Below are 16,805 nucleotides of genomic sequence, written 5' to 3' on the forward strand. Positions count from 1 at the left end.
ATTAATAAAGTTACTAACTTTATTAATTACTAACATGTATATAAAGGAACCGAGTTTGCTAGTTTAATTTTAAGATGTATTTGGACAGAAGCAGGGATTGCTACACAAGAACATTTTCAATTAACTTCAGAACTGCTTGTTTTCTGGCGGGGGGGGGGGGATGACACGTGGGTCACAGAAAGCCGAATATTTGTCTCTCCAGGTTAGCGTCAGAAGGACACAGCAGAGCAAAGGTGTTAAGAAGGAAGAGAACAGCAGGGAGTGGCTGCATGTTACTTTTGTTGTAAACAATGGAAGGAAATATCAACATTACCCGCCGTCTGGCAAAGAGACGGTCTTAAAACACGCCAAAACTTCCTCAAACAAAGCAATGTGTCACCCTTTGAGGCAATGCCTCCTCAGTTTAACATTTCTTATACGCAAGACATATAAAGCAACATTTGCAATTCCTTTTTAAAAGGAAGCCTCTTTTTTGTGAATGGTTTCCCCTCAAACCATGTAAAAACTTCTTTTCATTTTGTTTTTTACCAGGCTGATGAAAACTCCTATAATTCTGGCCAATACTCCCTTTTTTCTGGAGCAGCAGAACCTGGTGGCATTCAGAAGTAATGCACCTGTGGAAAAACCCTCTACATGACATCATTGCTGAATTTCTCTTCAAATACGAACATGCTCGGGCAGACTGCCCAGCGCCTCATCTCACACTTGGGCACGTGAAAGCTCTCGCTCAAGCATTAAGTGGTGCTATGAACAGAAGCTAGAGATTGAGACTCCTTGAAACACGCCGACGGCCTGTGTGTGACAGGGAAGATGATGCACAACTACCTGGAGTGTCCGTTACAGTCTCTGGCTGCAGAACAAGCGTTTCTCCTCAATTCTACAGCATTCTACACCTCAAAATATTTGACTGAAACGCTGGACAGGACTCGGCAAGGTAACGTGCCTGGTGACAGTGACGTCTCTGGAAAAGGTCATGGTCTTTGCTTCTGTGTGTGGCCAATAAACTGCTAGAACCAACTCAGTATGATAAAGTGTATGACAGCATGCAAAGCCTCAGCTGTAGCAATACTGCTACCTTCAGGAAGGGGAGAGAAAGACCTAAGATTGTATAAGCGATCTGACAAATACAGTGGATATTTAATGTCCCCAGAAGTATCACAGATGTCCTGGAACAGCTGCCTCAAAAAGAGACCAACCCTGGCAGGTGATCACTCCACTGATACAAGATTCCAATACTGACTAAATGTAAGCAGATAAAATAGACAAAAGGGAACAAAAAGCCATCCATTACTACATCCAAGAGCACTGGAAATCCGGGAAAAGCCATCCAAATGAAGTCAGAGCATAACTTCATATCTGAGTCATGAAATATCCATTATCTTCCGTTCTAATTGCTTTTCAGTGCCAATACCTTTCTTTAGGAAAGAAAGATGGAAAAGCAAAGTAATCTGAGTATCATATCATCTCTCCAGCTGCAGGGCCCATCCCAAACAGCACTTCCATTCCCAAGGGTGGGCCATAGTTGGAAAGTTACGAGATTTCTCCCAGCAAAACAGCGATTCACGCACAAATACCAGAAAGCCTTAGCCCTTCTGGAAAGCAAATGCAAAAGTCTGAAATTCAAATCCAAATGACAGATTATGCCTTACGTTTTAAGGATTGCAGGCTGCAAATTGTAAATATTTTTTTACTTCCCCTGCTGTTGATGGGCATTATCGTTCTGATACTCCTCTCACTGGTGCCTCTGAGAAGCAGGAGTAAAACAGAGTAAGAACCCAATGTACAGTCGCAGGCTTTCTGGATAACTCATCTGAATTAAGGCCCGATTGTTTGCAAGAGGGGGAAACCTAGGGCCGTGTCAGTACCAGCACCTCACAGCTCCGAGAGCCTGGTCTGCAGCGCCCTCTGCAGGTACTCCCTTCATTCGTCTGGTGTCCTTCTGCCTTCCCCAGACGTGGTAAGGAGCCTCTCCAGCAGCTCAAAATTGACCGTGTGTGCTCACCCTACAATGGAGAGGGGTCTTCCTCTGCACCCCATCTCAGCCAAGTGGGGCTCTGGCCCACTGGGGCCCTCTAGAGGACAGATCAGTTACTGACAAAGGAAGGATAATCTTCACTGCTTTATGATGCTGCACCTCTGAGCACTATGATGTGATGTAGGAAAATGTCAAATTCCGAGATTTTTAAAAATCAGTTTTCTCTTCTCACCCCTTCTCACAATTCTGTGTAACACCTAGAATGGTTGTGTAGCATGTGTTTTGCGAGATTTTAACCAAAGTGTGATTTCTCATAATACCTGGCTCAGGCAACAGAAGCAGCACACCAAGAGGCCTGCGCACCGTCACCCTCAGCAGCGGCAGACAGCGCGCAAGCGCAGCAGAAGACCCAGGGAGGGTAGCTCGCACGACGGCTGTAAAGGCTCGAGAAGCCAGACTTCATTCAGAAATTGTACGAGTTGTAATATTTATTAATCACTGGATTATTTTTGCACTGTTTTTGTCCTGTTGTATTCTTTTCTCTGTTTGCGTATTTGCAGTTTTGATTACACTGTTATTGTTATTGTGTTACTGTCTATTGTCTTGTCTTCTATTTATATACTGCAGCTGAGTGACTAATGAGCAACACTTTTCGCTATACCATGCACCTGTGCAAGTATAATGACAAATACAGTTGAATAAAGTTTGCCGGGCTCATGGCTTCTTTTCAAGAGGCGATTGCAGCCCAGTGTGGCCACCCAGAAAGGAACTCAAAAACAAATGAAAAGAGTTTGCAGCGAAAGCTCAAGGCCCAGATCAAAGTGACCACGTTTGCCGTGAAAACAAAATCAAGATTATCAAGCGTTGAATTTAAAAATCGCCTGTTTCTCAATTCTTTAAAGCCCCTCATTCCACAGAGCTACATACACTGTCATTCAATCTCTAAGTTCAATGAACTAGGCAACAGAGCATAACTTTTGGGCACAGGAATTTCTGAATCATAAAATAATGCTCTCCCTGCACTAGAGACCACATTTAGAGCACAGTTAGAAACAGCTTTGTGGGAGCCACCTGCTGGATGCTTACAAATGCAGCAACCCTGAGACGAGACAATTCTTCCAGCACAACCAGACACATGAGGCACCCAATCCTCATACCCTCCTGTTGCCCATTCACAGAGCCGTCTGCGCACACGTCACCTCTGCCTGGTAACTCTCTGCTCTCCTACGCCATCTGTGGCCCAGAGCTGCTCCACAACATGCCCACACAAACCCCCGGGTGTTTCAATCTCCTGCAGGCTAAAACTTCAAATCAAACACTAGACGGGGCCTCACAACAGATAAGAAATTAAAGCAATCAAAGAAAGGCTGGGGATAAAAACAACTACTGTTGCACATCCGTCCACATCAGATAAAGCCATGTGATAGGAAACCCACCGTGTGTCAGGCCAGTGCTGCTGATCTCATAACTTGAGACTGTTTACAGCGTTGCTGGGATACACCGCAAAACAGACGCCTTGACTGCAATTATTTTCAATCCAGCTTTCTATTATCCATTTCTTCTGCTCCCATGCCGGAGTTAGGACATGCACCACGGAAGATATGTTAACGTCAAGACTTTACACTAGACATTTTCAGAAGTGCTGCTGCAAGGGAATACTGTATTTTACATCAATGGCTTATGCAATGCGGGACATGGGCAAGTCTCATAAACACAGTGTTCCGTGTGTTCATGAGACTGTGTGTAAGATGCCAAAGGGGGTGAATACTTTTTATAGCCACTGGATAATGAATAAACATTATTCATTACAGAGTCGCCTCAGGGAGGAAGAACCTTGTGATTTGACCCCAGACGACTGTGCTCTGTTCTAGAGGCTGAATTCCTGTTGTGGCACGGACTGGAACAGGTTAGTCAGTCTGCCTGGTCTGACAGTTTCCAGCCCTGCCTGAGCTGGGAACCCACTGAGGAAATGCTATATACTGAGAAGTTACTCAACACAAATGTTCACAAAGGTCCGGCTCCCAGATTTGAGACTGAATAAGAGTGTTCTGCTCTGAAACCTGAAGTAGGAGCAGATCTGTGGGCCCTGAATGCTTGCCCTCTCTAAGCAATTAAATAAATCAGCCCTGGTTAAACATCAAACAAGGCATAAGTGACATATAACCAGCCAGAAGACAAACATAACTTGGAAATTATTTTTTTTACAAAATGGGATGATGCAGCAGAAAAGAATCTCAAACTCTGACTGTGTAAATAAAACTTGCCGATCAAGACCATCGCATATGGAGGAGGGCTCTTGTAGTTTTGTTACTGTGCAACGCAGTGAAATGTTAACAGGGGTAGTGAAGTAGGTCAAAGCTCAGATTGAGAGCCAGGCCCCGAGAGTCAGTACTGGAGGTGGTGGCAGGGACAGGGCTGGTAAATATTTTTCCTGACTTTGCTGGCTTCAATCACGAGTGCGTTTGCTTACAGTATGTGAGTCATCTGTGTTTCAGAATTGAATCGCATTCAAAGATCTCGGCACTACATTAATCCCTGGTATTTGAATATGTTTGGCTGGAGAAAAGAAAAACCCATATGCAATCGTCCACTGAAACATGTTTAAATGCAGGACAAGTCTATTAGGGAATGGGAACTAATTTTGGGGCAGAAAAATCTGATTTTAAGTTGTTGGATATGTTAGGCTTTGCAACATCTTAAAATATCTTGCAAAACAATGCTTAGGAAAAAGAAAAGGGCCAAAGAGCCTGAATTAATGTTTTATATCACTTTTAAACAAATATGTAAGGAAAGCAGTATTCCCTGATGTCTGGGAACTTTCAGAAGGTTTCAGAAAGCTGTTTTCATGCTGCAATCTGGCTTTCAGAAACCAGGGCTGAAACTAGATCATCCGGGAAATCTCCAGTCAGATTCCATCAGCCCATTCTCGTGTGGCAATCGCTCACTGTGGCGCAGCTAAGGCAGTTAATACCTTACAGACGAGACAGGACACCAGCGCCACAAAACTGCTGATTCACCTGGAATTCACAAACCCTCTGAAGCTTTAAGATAGAGCACGAGTGGCACAGGACAAGCAAATGAGAGCCCCGTTGTCTGGGGCCTGCTGTCGAGTTAGACAAGATACAAGTCGGCAACTCCACACATGCACAACATCCTGTCGATGGTCATCTCCTAATCTGATACATGACAGCTCTTAAAGTAAACCTGTTCCTGAAAGATCATCCTCCCCCAGTCCTGAACCTCTGCATCCTACAGGAGCGGAGCTCGGGGCACTGCGCACTCTCTACCAGAGCACCACGGGATCAAGCCACAGTGTGGACACGCATTACCAGGGTACTTTAGCCCAGTTGGCTCCAATCCACCCAGCTGTACAAAGGATCACCAGTATTGGTGGGGGATCAACCAGTGATGGGCTTATTGTGGGGCAGCCTTGTGCTCTCATCCCCCATCAACCTAACCTAATCTAGATACCAAGATGAACTTGGACCAAGTGGAGCCCTGCGGCCTGTCAAGGACACACCAGGTCCACACGAAGAACAAAGTTCCAATTTAACTGGGCACTCCGTCAGCCAAGCAAAAAGATGGTGACCCAAGCAGAAGAGGCAGTATCAGCACCCTGCCAGCTGCTGAACTTGTATACTCCACAGTGGTGTTTGGGGAAGATGTGCTTTATGGGAATCCACTTCATCAAAGCTGCTGACCTTGGGAAAGGAAGGCTTCCTTTTTGTGTTGTTAGCCCCTCAGAAAGATATAGTTTGCATAGAGCATACATTACTCAACCTGGGAGAAAAGAGTCCTGAAGCAATTGACCACAAATGCACTTTCAAACAGCATAACCCCAAACTGTCATTCTATGGTAGACTATTTTTCTTTCCAAGCTAGTCAGAACGAGGGCAGAGGATATCCTTCTTTGATAAAACCTGCATCTTCACACAGAGCTGTAACTCTGCACTGTTATAAACCAGATGCAATTATTCTGTAGCATGTTGCCTTGACAGATCCAATGAAACAATCTATAGCAAAACCAAATCCAGACAATTATGTTGGAGTCTCTTAAGTTACAGCCTTCTTCCAACTTTGTAATAATTCCCTGTGGTTTAAGCTGTATTTAAAAGGTCAGTATAATTGCATGTCCTTCACTACAACATTATAGTACAGTTCCAGTTAGTCTTTAAATACATTCAGATGGTCCTGTATTAGGAACACAAGTCTCCTCTATGTAACACAACTGAAACCTCTATAACAAGGTCATGAACATGTGAACAAAGAGTACACCCTAATTTTGATATTTCTTACTTTTAGTTTATATTATTTTGCAAGACGGTATTTCACACAATATTGGCAAATGAGAACTTGAGCAATGTAAATGGAAGTTGATACTCATGATGTGTCATAACAACAGCACATTTTAGTCCCATGGCTTTAACAGTACTGGAACAGGAAACAATTCCCTGAGAGATCATTGTTGTTTCAAGAAAACAGCACGGGGTTCTGGAGAAGGTCTTTTTCCTATCGTGCTTGAAACTCATCAGATGAGAGCAAAGGAACACGGACACTGCTGTTGCAGAAGAAAGTTTTACTGCTTCAAGGTGATTTATTATACTCCTGTTATCTTTTGTTTAGGTTAAAGCAAGGATCTCCTCCCTGTGACTAGGGAGACAAAGCACTTATTTCTCAGACGACTACAGGCATATATACAGTGTATGGCACCTGGCCAACAGCAAACTCCCATTGTAACACTGCAGATCAGTTACTCCCTGCCATGAAGCACTTCACAGGGGAAAGTCAAAGGGGCTGTGCTGGCAAGATTTAAACCGGACATGGGGAGGAGCTACATACACACGGGACTAGAATAATAACAGAAAAAAAAGTTTTTCTGCCTTATATATAGACTTTAAATGTTTCCAAATGCAGAACAACAACAAAGGCCCACCAACCACCTCAATAATACTTCTGATTGCGCCGTCAGTCCTTTAGTTAAACCTGTATTTTATTCAACCATGAATTTCATCACTCTGCAAACAGCTGCGTGATTATTAATTCGAATAATCCAATAATTATTTCGGGAGAGCTTTCGGGAGAGACCCCAAGCACAGAAAGCCTGTTACAATGTTTTCAGACCCTCGGCTTAGCACTTCTGTCATGGCTGTGCATTTGTGCTCTGCAGGGCGCACTCCCTGCAGCTGGGAAGGAAATGCCAGCTGGGAGGACTGGCAGGGGCTGCAAGCATCAAGAGGTGAGCTGGTGTCTCAGATTAGATGGACGGAGAAAAAAAAACAGCTGAACACTCCTGTAAGAACCAAAGTAAGCTTCTATGTGCACCACTGCAATAATGTGCACAGATATTCATGTATATACTGTATCGTAACGACACAAGAATGACAAAAACTGCAATGGATTCTAACCTGGAATATGTATATATGTATTTTATAATAAATAGGTGTCTATAAGAGGCCAGTCTGGTTTTTGGAAACAGGTCCATGTGATTCATTATTTATCAGTTTTTGTCTTAAAGGAATGAGATAAAAAGTGGCTTAGAAGCCGGAATCTGTCCCGGGTTAACGTCTCAACTGGAGATGTAAAGACTAGATTTCTCCTCCGTTGTTATTTTGTTTGCCCCCCATCTACCATCACCAGAATGTCACGCAACAGAAAAAACACTTAGTTCAACTCCGAGTTTGTAAAGCTGACTTGAACATTTTCCTCTCTAATCGAACTAATCCAAAAATGTTGCACAAAACACTCTGTGTCTTACTCTTTTTGATAAAACAGGGTGGCCTCTTTCCTGGCAGATCAACTTAACATTTTTCTCACAGGATGATGAATAATGGAATTTTCCTCTCTGTAAGCTGGAAGATTGCAGGCAAGTGCTATTGAGCTCAAGACGTTCCTGAGACCATTCACCTTCAAAAAGTGAGGCAGCATTGTTCCTCAAGGTCATACAATTTTCTTGCCACACTGTACTTTCCCAAGGACATTTCCCACAAAGCGAAACAAGTCAAGAAAGAATACCTCACAGCTCCTCTGCAGGAAATGATTCCAGAATTTCAGTGCGCTTCTCAGGGTACGCGAGAATAAAAAGAGCACAACATGTAATAACAGCCTAAATGAGGTTCACTCAGTCTCTCCACGCGATCCTATTTCTGATAGTCTTAACTATATATAACTATAAGAAAAAAACTATTTAAAATACAGGTAAACATTTTCTGAAAGGTATTAAAATGATCATCCTATGCCTAGAACAAAATATGGAGGGCTTGTCCAGATGTTTTAGGGTTACATTTTCTTTATAGAATAAACTGCCATATTCCTTGCAGATGTCAACATGACTTGCAAGTCTTGGGTTAAATACCATCAGTTTCTCACTATTACGTAAGGCAGAGAGACTTCAGACAAACCGAGTGAAACTTAATGATGGCTTTAAATGGAGTCTGCACCACGCCCACCTCCTCCGGTAAAGTTCAGAGACAGTCGCCCCTCCTGAACGTTCGTTAAGAACGCTTTTCATATTAAGGCAGCTGCAGTGAGCACTGGAGACTGCGGGGCTCATCACCCATGCAGCACGGTGTCCTTGAAGATCTCCCTCACAAACACTACGAACACGAACAAGCACCGCCATGATGAGGCACCCCGTCCCCGGTGCACTGGGAATAATTAAGGAATAAGACGGCCAATTCCAACGCTCCTCCACATTTCCAAAACCTGCACTATGAACCCCTGCTTTGATGGGAACAGCGCATCCCCCCCCCAGAGCCTGCTGGATTACTGACCAACGTGAGCCACACTGCTCTCATCCTGCTGCTACAGACACCAGCTGACTCTGCACGTATCTTTTCAAAGGTATGTGCTGGCTGCACACTGAACTGTATCAACATGCTTATTTGTCCTTTTTGGTGACAAGAGATAAGGGCCTTGGTTACCGCACAGAGGTGTGGCCAGAGAGGTCAGTCTAGGGGCACATCCACGGGAGCTCCCAAACCAGAGAATGGCATGTTCATGGAGGATGAAGTTCAATTTCCTCAAAGTCTCTTAAGTGTTAGGGCTCCAAGTGTTGCACGGAACACTGCAGTCCATGCTATGGTTAACGATGCCAGTATCCATATTGAGAACTCTGTATGTAGTACAGATGTACTCGATATATAACCTAATAAGTTTCATTTATGCATTCAGGTCCATTCATTCATTTTTTAACCGTTTCACTCATCCACCTCAGGGTTGCAAGGGAGCTGGAGCCAATCAAGGCAAGCAACAGGCAGCCGCAGACACAAACACACACCAGTTCTCCCAGAAGCCGGTCAACCTACCAGTATGTCTTTGGACTATGGAGCACCTGGAGGAAAGCACGCAAACACGCAAAGAGCGTGAAAAGGCTCACCAGATAATCACCATGGTCATGATTTCTTGCATATTTCAGGTTATGCAATCAAGCACAAACAGAGTGGTTCTAATGCCAAGATGAGATTCTATCTTCATCCTATCAAAAGTGGATGTTAACTTATGATCTTTGATTTACTTTGCTTGCTACTGTATATTCCAGGCTATTTTTAAAGACCATATGTTAGGAAGTGTTTCAGTCTCAACTACAGGGAAGCACTTTGAACAGATGAGTCATTTTTTCTATTATTTTCCTAAGGTGGGAAAGGATTTTAAAACAAAGGTTAAGTAAAAAAAATGTTTGCATAGCAAGCATCGCAGTACTTAAGTTTATCAATACACAGACAAAAGCATTCAGAAGTATTGTCAAAAATACTGCTGGATTTTGTAAGGGCTACAGGAAAGCTTTTCTAATTAAAAAAGCATTTAAAAGATTTTAGTCCTAGTCATCACCCTAACTCAATAAACCTTTGTGCCTTCATAATCTCCTCTCAGAATCAAGAATCCAGCAGTCAGAACATGTCAGCAGCAGATAGTTTTCCCAGGAATTTCTCCAATCAAAGCTGCATTCCTACTGCAAAGATACTGAGTAGACTCCTGTATGCTGCACGCTGAGGAGGATAATGTGAGCTGCTGAGAGCTGGGAAATGTTAACTACTTAATTTAGTCTTAACGTTCCCATGCACCTCCCTTGAAGCAGTGGCCTGACCAGGCATCCAAGCTGAATGCATGTACATGTACAGTACTTCAACTGGAGCCATATCATTCCTGTCTACAGCTCTACATCATGCCCGGCAACTGCAGGCTTGTGAAATTGTATAATTTGCTCTTATCCGCCTGAGCATTATTTTAGGAATACTGGATTAAGCTGCATAGGTAACAATTTTAATACTTCCGAACAGAGTATTAGGCTAAACAGAATTATATTGCAAAATGACTAACTGTTGTCTCTCTTCTGCCCCCATTGTCTCTTAAATCTGCACACCCTTCCGGTCCAAAAAAAACATATCTTTTCTAGATAGTTATTCCCTAAAATTCAGATGCAGTTTGGGCAGCTCTGACATCTATAATACGTGGCAACTATTATTGGAAAAAAAACAAAAGCAAACAGGATTCCAAATGACAAGAAACGTGTGTAAATCATTTAAACTTCACGTACGACGCTACTGCAAAGCCGCTCATTCCTGGTAAGGGACGCAGAAGCCTGGAGCCCATCCCAGAAACACAGGGAGCAAGGCAGGACCACACCCTGTGGATGGGATGCCATGTACAGGACTCGTACACACAGAGAACAGAACGACACAAAGTATCCAGCTAGCATGCCTCTGGGAAGCAAGAGGATCCTGGAGCACCAACAGCGACATGAGGAGATCATGCGAACTTCACAAAGACGGCATCCTGGGACAGAGCGAAGCACAAGCGGACACAAGGCCTAAGAACACAGCTAGCCACCCGATTTACACTCCACTTCTGTAAAAGGTTTCTCTATAAGTGAATTGCAGTTTAATTGCTTACTATGTGGGCATGCCAAAGTACTTTTTTCTTTTTGCAAAGGCCCTCGTTATTTTTAGCCGATGTTAAACACTGTCAAAAAGTCAAGCCAAGTAACGTTCAGCATAAACATGTGCAAAGAGCTTTAGCTGCCGCGCTCACCTGATGGAAGGAAAGGGAAAAGTGAAATCCCAGTTACTAAAGTAAACAAATTCTTAGGGCCTCTAATGTTTCTACACTTCAGGTGAGACATCTTGTTTGAGTAGAACAGGTTTTCAACGAGATACAAAGCTCTCCATTTATATAACTCCATTTACTGTGGTAAAGGTACAGAAACAGGTGTCATCATTCATGACAAACCAGTTTAATTAATAGTTCGCACACAGCTGTCAGCACTACACACAGTTCACAAGATGTCAGATGTTGATTGAGTTCTGTGTATACAGACTGTGAATGCTGTCTGCCACTTCAAAGAGAACCCTATTTAAAATGTACAAACATTTGTTAAAGGCCGGAGAAAGCCATGGAGATGATGCCTACTAATAGCCACAACAACAGGTTCTCATTACGGTACCAAAAATTAAAGCATTAAACAGCAAAACATCAGCAAGGAGGCAATATCAAAATCCAGACAATATTGCTTTCAGATCTTTGTCTACAAATCTCTGTAATACTATTGCATTCTTTTTGGTGAACATATCTGTTATTGGGAACATACCTCACTCTGTTCTTTTATGGCAGCTTTCTATACAGCCCTACAATTTAACATGGTGTATCGTTATAAAATTAAGCTTCCTGAAGGCAGCAACTGGCTCTGGGTGCCAATCTAATCATTTCAAATTATTCCAATTTACGTCTATCAGTGATGGGAGCTATCCATTAGTGTGAGCTGCAAGTGTACACCTTCATAGTGGAGGGCATTTTTAATTACATGATTAAATCACCATTAAAATGTTCTGTCTGACACATGCACTTGTTAAACCTGCCACCTCTTGTTATGTCATTCGCATTGAATTGATTGTTCTTTCCTGTCCTGCTTTGTTTTCTGTGCAGCTCTGGCATTAGCTTCGCTGGCCAAGTTGTCATTATTAATCACAATCAGTTCTCTGCTGACCTATGTGGATAAATAAGGCATTATTATAATATTGAAAATAATGTCAAGAGACAGCAGTACATTCTCAGTTTGGAGGGAGTCCATGAAGTTCCAAGGTAGTTAAAGGCAGAGGTGACAGAACATCCCTCAATAAAACACTATCTAAAAGCAGATGGCCAGAAAAGTAATGCCAGTCACTTCGTCACTGTGTTCAAATGGGAAGACACCTAGAAATAGTTGGGAAGACCAGCTGTGGGCGGCTGCAACGTACAAATCCCAAATAAACTGATCATCTTAGCAGAGGTGATGAGGACGTGAAAACCCCGAAATAAATGGCTTAGTGATACCCAGATGATCATCAGGGACAGGTCTGTTTGTCACCAAACCTCAACAAAAATCCTAAAATTTCCCACTCCAAATAAATGCCAGGCTGTGCATGAATCTGGTGTGCTCTTCAAAAGCAGTCTGGTATTATCGGCATTTTACTTGATCGCTGTACTGAGGTGGGTTGCAACTCATCCCAAATCAGTGCATACAGTACGTCACAGATTCCAAGAGTCAACTTGCAAATGAAAACGTAAAAATGATTACATAAATGAATGAAGTGCCAGACTTGGCCACACGTGGATTGCTGTAAACCAGGAGAGGAGGACAAGAGATCGGAACTGATGACTGCAGAGCAGACAATTGTAAAGCAGATGCCCTCCCTTAGAAACCAGTTGAAAAGCAGGGAAGATTTTGAATACGGCGCAGTGTGGCTACATTACCTGCTCTCACCACACAAACATGCCACAGCACTCCTCAGCACCAGGCCAAGGAGGGCTGTAGCTGCTCACAGGCAGCTCCGATCAGCACTGCCGGGCCCTGCGTCCCATTGATCTCCGTACGGAAGAGGCGCCCTGCTGGAGCACACTGCATTGCCTTCGCGGGAAAGGTCTTGTAAACGCGGTGATTTGCTCGGCAAAAACGGCAGCAGGGCGCTGCACAGGAATGAGGTGCTTCCTAAACCCAGAGCAAGAGGTGGCCCAGGTGGGGCGGCACAGGTACGCACAGGACCCGCGGGTGGGGCAGGGAGGGACGGAGCGGTCTGAGACCGCAGCCCAGAGCTTCGCTGCGCCTACCTTTGGCTGTCGGGTCTCCGGGGGGGTGCTGCTTGCCCTTGGCGTCGCCTCCTTTTCCGCCTCGAACCTGCGCCCCACTGGGGCTCTTCTTCTTCTTCTTGCCCTTTAGCCAGCTGAAGGCCCGGCTCAGGGAGCCCCCGCGGTGCTTCTTGCTCTTGTGGGCCTTGCTCTCCCTGGCCAGGATGTCGCTGATGTCCTTCGGCACCAGGTCCCCGGAACTCCTCGCTGACATCCCGAGAAGCCCCCCCACACCCGCCCTGGAAAATGCGAGAGATGGGAAGGGGAAAAAAAAAACAGGGAGCTTTACCCGAATGCAATCACTGCCCGAGTCAACAAATCCCGAGAGAAAATCAGGAGTCCGGGAGATTGGCTAACAGATTTCAGGGAGTGTTTGTTTTCCTACTCAGGTCACAAGCCAGGGGACCCCTTGTTTGTCGAGCAGGTCTATATTCTGTACACATGTATTTGATTGCGAAGAGGAGTCTCCCAGCAGTAACCAGAGAGCCAACCACAGACCGCTGGATACACCGTCTCTGCAAAACTATTTCAAAGAAACTAAATCAAATCCAGTTTGTTCATAAAACTTGTCAGAGGGGAAAAAAAAAAGATTCCCCCAAAAAAACTAAATCCAACCTTTTTTAATTGGTTCAAAATCTCCTGCTTGCCGAATCTCCTAAATGATCATTTCCACCTCAGTAGTAAAACGCTGCTCTGCTGGGAACAGTAATCACTGCCAATTTCCTGTAACTCCGATGTGGGATGTAGCACTTCAGCCAGTGCACAGTCCCTTAAAGTGGAGTGGGTGAAATGAGCTCCAGATCGATGCCCTCCCCTGGTCTGCTGCGTGTGAGGGCTAGCGCATACACCCACGCGAAAGAGACAGAATGGACGAGAGATCAGTTATCCGCACAAACTTTTTATCCCAACCCAAGCTTTCCAGTTAAAATCCATAGCAATGAGCTGGCACTTCTCTCCTCATTCTTGCACATGTAGTCATGTTACACTCTCTGCACAGCTCCCTTCTCATGACACTACAAAAACCATATTTTCCACTCCGCCCTCTGTCCTGCTCAGTCAAATCAGCTTTGCCGGCTGTGGTGCATTCCTAGCTCCTCTCTTCATCAGAAGCACATGTTAAAATGTTCTCGTTCTTTCAAAGTGCTTGTTACAAATGTTTTTTTTTATAAGAACTAAGGAGTTAATTTTCCAGGGAACCGTCAGGGATATGAGATCAAGCAAGCTGCAGTGAGCTCTCTGGAGTGAAACAGGCAGCTATGGGCAGATCTCTGTCTTTTCCCGGCAAGGCGCTGCTTACTGCTCCCAGCTGCAGGTAAGCACTGCTGTCTGAAATATGATCCCGAATGAACCAACCGACACCCACGCTCAAGAGTCTGTCCAGCCCTTTGTTGCTTCTGAACTAATAAACCTCTTCACTGCACCAGACTTTCTGTGCCCTACAGTCTGGACCTGACCTCAGCCATTCCTCCAGAAAGCAGGGAAGACCACATGAATCGTTTAACCGTTTGGTTGCCAGTGGGTTTGTAAGGGGTGGGCGAGTTCCAACAAGGACAACCGAACGTCGGAAGCTCAGAGCAGGAATTCCCTCTGGTCTGTTCCTGCTGGACAAGGGGGAGGCAACCATACAATTTCGACAGAAATCAACTCTGACGAAGGAGAACCGGGAATTCGGAGCCAGAATCTTTCACTAAATGCTGAAAGTGATAGGAAACTGCATCCTGATGTGATTTTGCAGTAGGTAAAAGAGCCCGATCTCTATAAGGCAGACACACCTCTCTATGTCACTCTGGCAACAAAGCTTGCATTAGAGGATTATATAGAAACATCTCTCGAGCTATTAATTAGTACAGGCCAGTCATTTTCTAGCATCAGGGCTGCCAGATAGACTACTGTGCTCGGGTAGCACAGTACCACACCACACCACGCGTTTTTCCAACAATTCTTCTCTGCAGGCAAATTCACACACCTGGCACACGTTTCAGAGGTGTAACCACTGCAGCCGACAGCAGGTGCCCTGCCTTAGCAAAATGAAGCAATAACAGGTCTGGCGCTAGCGGTGGGTTCAAACATTATGGCAACTCCTCAGCCCTGCCCCCTCGTGCTCAACTCCCACAGAAACTCTGTCCAATCACCGTGACAAAGCATTCTGGACAGACTTCAGAGCAACTTGATCTGTGGGATTTCCTTTCCCATTTTATCCTTGTATTTTCAATGGGATCAGCACATCAGCAACACATTCTTCCCAAAACATGTGCAATGATCTAGTTATGGCTCCATCAGCGCAAAAGGAACAAGAAAGAGCTAATGTGACTTTTTAAACATGCAAAAGCACGAGGTTTCACATGGAGATCTAAAAGTGACTGCCAGCCCCAGCCTCTTCTTACACATCAGTCTAACCTGCTGTGACAAAGCACTGGTATTTATGACCTCACCTTAACACATGTCTCCTGAGCAGATGAAGAACTTCAGGGACATGGCTATTTCTCCTCCTGCTACTACCTCATTCCCAGCACCTGGGATGGCACGACCTTAGTGAGAGGGTCAATGCAGCACAACAGCTTTGTGGCTGTTCCACTGCCCTTCCGTTCTACAAGGTACAAAGCATTCCAAGAACACAGGTTATATACCAAAGCCATTTGGAGGGGGTTTAGTTAGTAGTTAGGTATTTAGCAGCTAATTGATTGAAGGATCTCATCTTTTTTTGAGGGAAACCAGGATATAAGCTTGGACAGTGTAGTTGTGCCATATTTCCACAACCCTTTACATATAGAGATTCTCCCTGCTCTTAGTTTTAAATAAACTTTCACATAGTTTCCATTTGAAATACTTTCCCCCCAAAACATTTTCCCACGAAATTCGTGCATGTCCAAGAATATGTTGGTGAAACATTCCTCCTAAATACTGTGTCGGCTCAGTTAAGTACTCTACACCTTAAAATTGAATTAACAGATGAAAAAAGAAAACAGCAACCTCTGTAAAGTACACTCAGCTTTCACCCGGTTATGAAACTGGAAAGAATCGACACGCTGTCCTTTAAGTTAAACAGCCCCCATTCTTTCCAGTGTAAATTATAGCAATCAGGAGTAATAGCAACGAGTCCGCTGTAAAACATACCAATTTAGGTCATGTGACTTGACCACACTGTGCCTGTGTCAAGCTCAGTCTGGTCCAGATGTAAAAAACTGGAATCTCAGAAGCATTCTCTTCTGTTTATCAAACTATGGTCAGCACAATGCTCTAGGTAATCTTCAAAGGAGTGTACGGCTGAGGCTAAAGGAAGAGCAAACAAAGAGTATAATAATAATAATAATAATAATAATAATAATAATAATGTTATAACTAAAAGTCATTCTGGACAGAGGTTTTTCACAGATGCACATGGAAGCACAGCTACATGTAAATCCACTTTGTCTATAACTAGGCTCTGGCATGTTATGTGTCATTTATACTCTAGTTTAGCTGAGTGGACTGCACTCAAACCTTGACCCCAGCAGCTCTGCCAGCAAACGCGTTCCCACCCATTCGTTTCCTAACTTCTTCATCCCGTGCAAACTCCACTCGGAACCTGGGGCTCCAGCGCTGCGAGGCTGCAGTGCAAACCACTGTGCCAGCAGACTACCCGCAAACTCCTTGGAGACTGTAATCGCACAGAATGGATTCTGATCCACACATCGGGCAGGGTGTGATCATTACTCAGACACAACACAGCCTTTGTAAAGGCCTTTACAGTTTC

At 44.3% G+C, this 16,805-nt stretch overlaps 1 protein-coding gene across 2 annotated transcripts in view; it reads right to left on the minus strand.

Annotated features, from left to right (window-relative positions):
- Window positions 1–16,805, minus strand: part of nhsl3 (NHS like 3) — an 83,654-nt gene that overhangs the window by 46,539 nt on the left and 20,310 nt on the right. Inside the window, exons 1-2 of one of the 2 annotated variants that reach the window (XM_015348553.2) lie at window positions 13,688–14,182; window positions 13,055–13,311 (exon numbers count right to left, since the gene is read on the minus strand). In XM_015348553.2, coding sequence (XP_015204039.2) covers window positions 13,055–13,286 — 232 coding nt within the window. In that variant the 5' untranslated portion in view covers window positions 13,287–13,311; window positions 13,688–14,182. Of the gene's footprint in view, window positions 1–13,054; window positions 13,312–13,687; window positions 14,183–16,805 lie in introns of those variants that run through there. The other variant, XM_015348552.2, reaches the window with a different exon arrangement.

The sequence above is a fragment of the Lepisosteus oculatus genome, chromosome 11 (genome assembly GCF_040954835.1).
Source record: "Lepisosteus oculatus isolate fLepOcu1 chromosome 11, fLepOcu1.hap2, whole genome shotgun sequence".
NCBI lineage: Eukaryota > Metazoa > Chordata > Actinopteri > Semionotiformes > Lepisosteidae > Lepisosteus > Lepisosteus oculatus.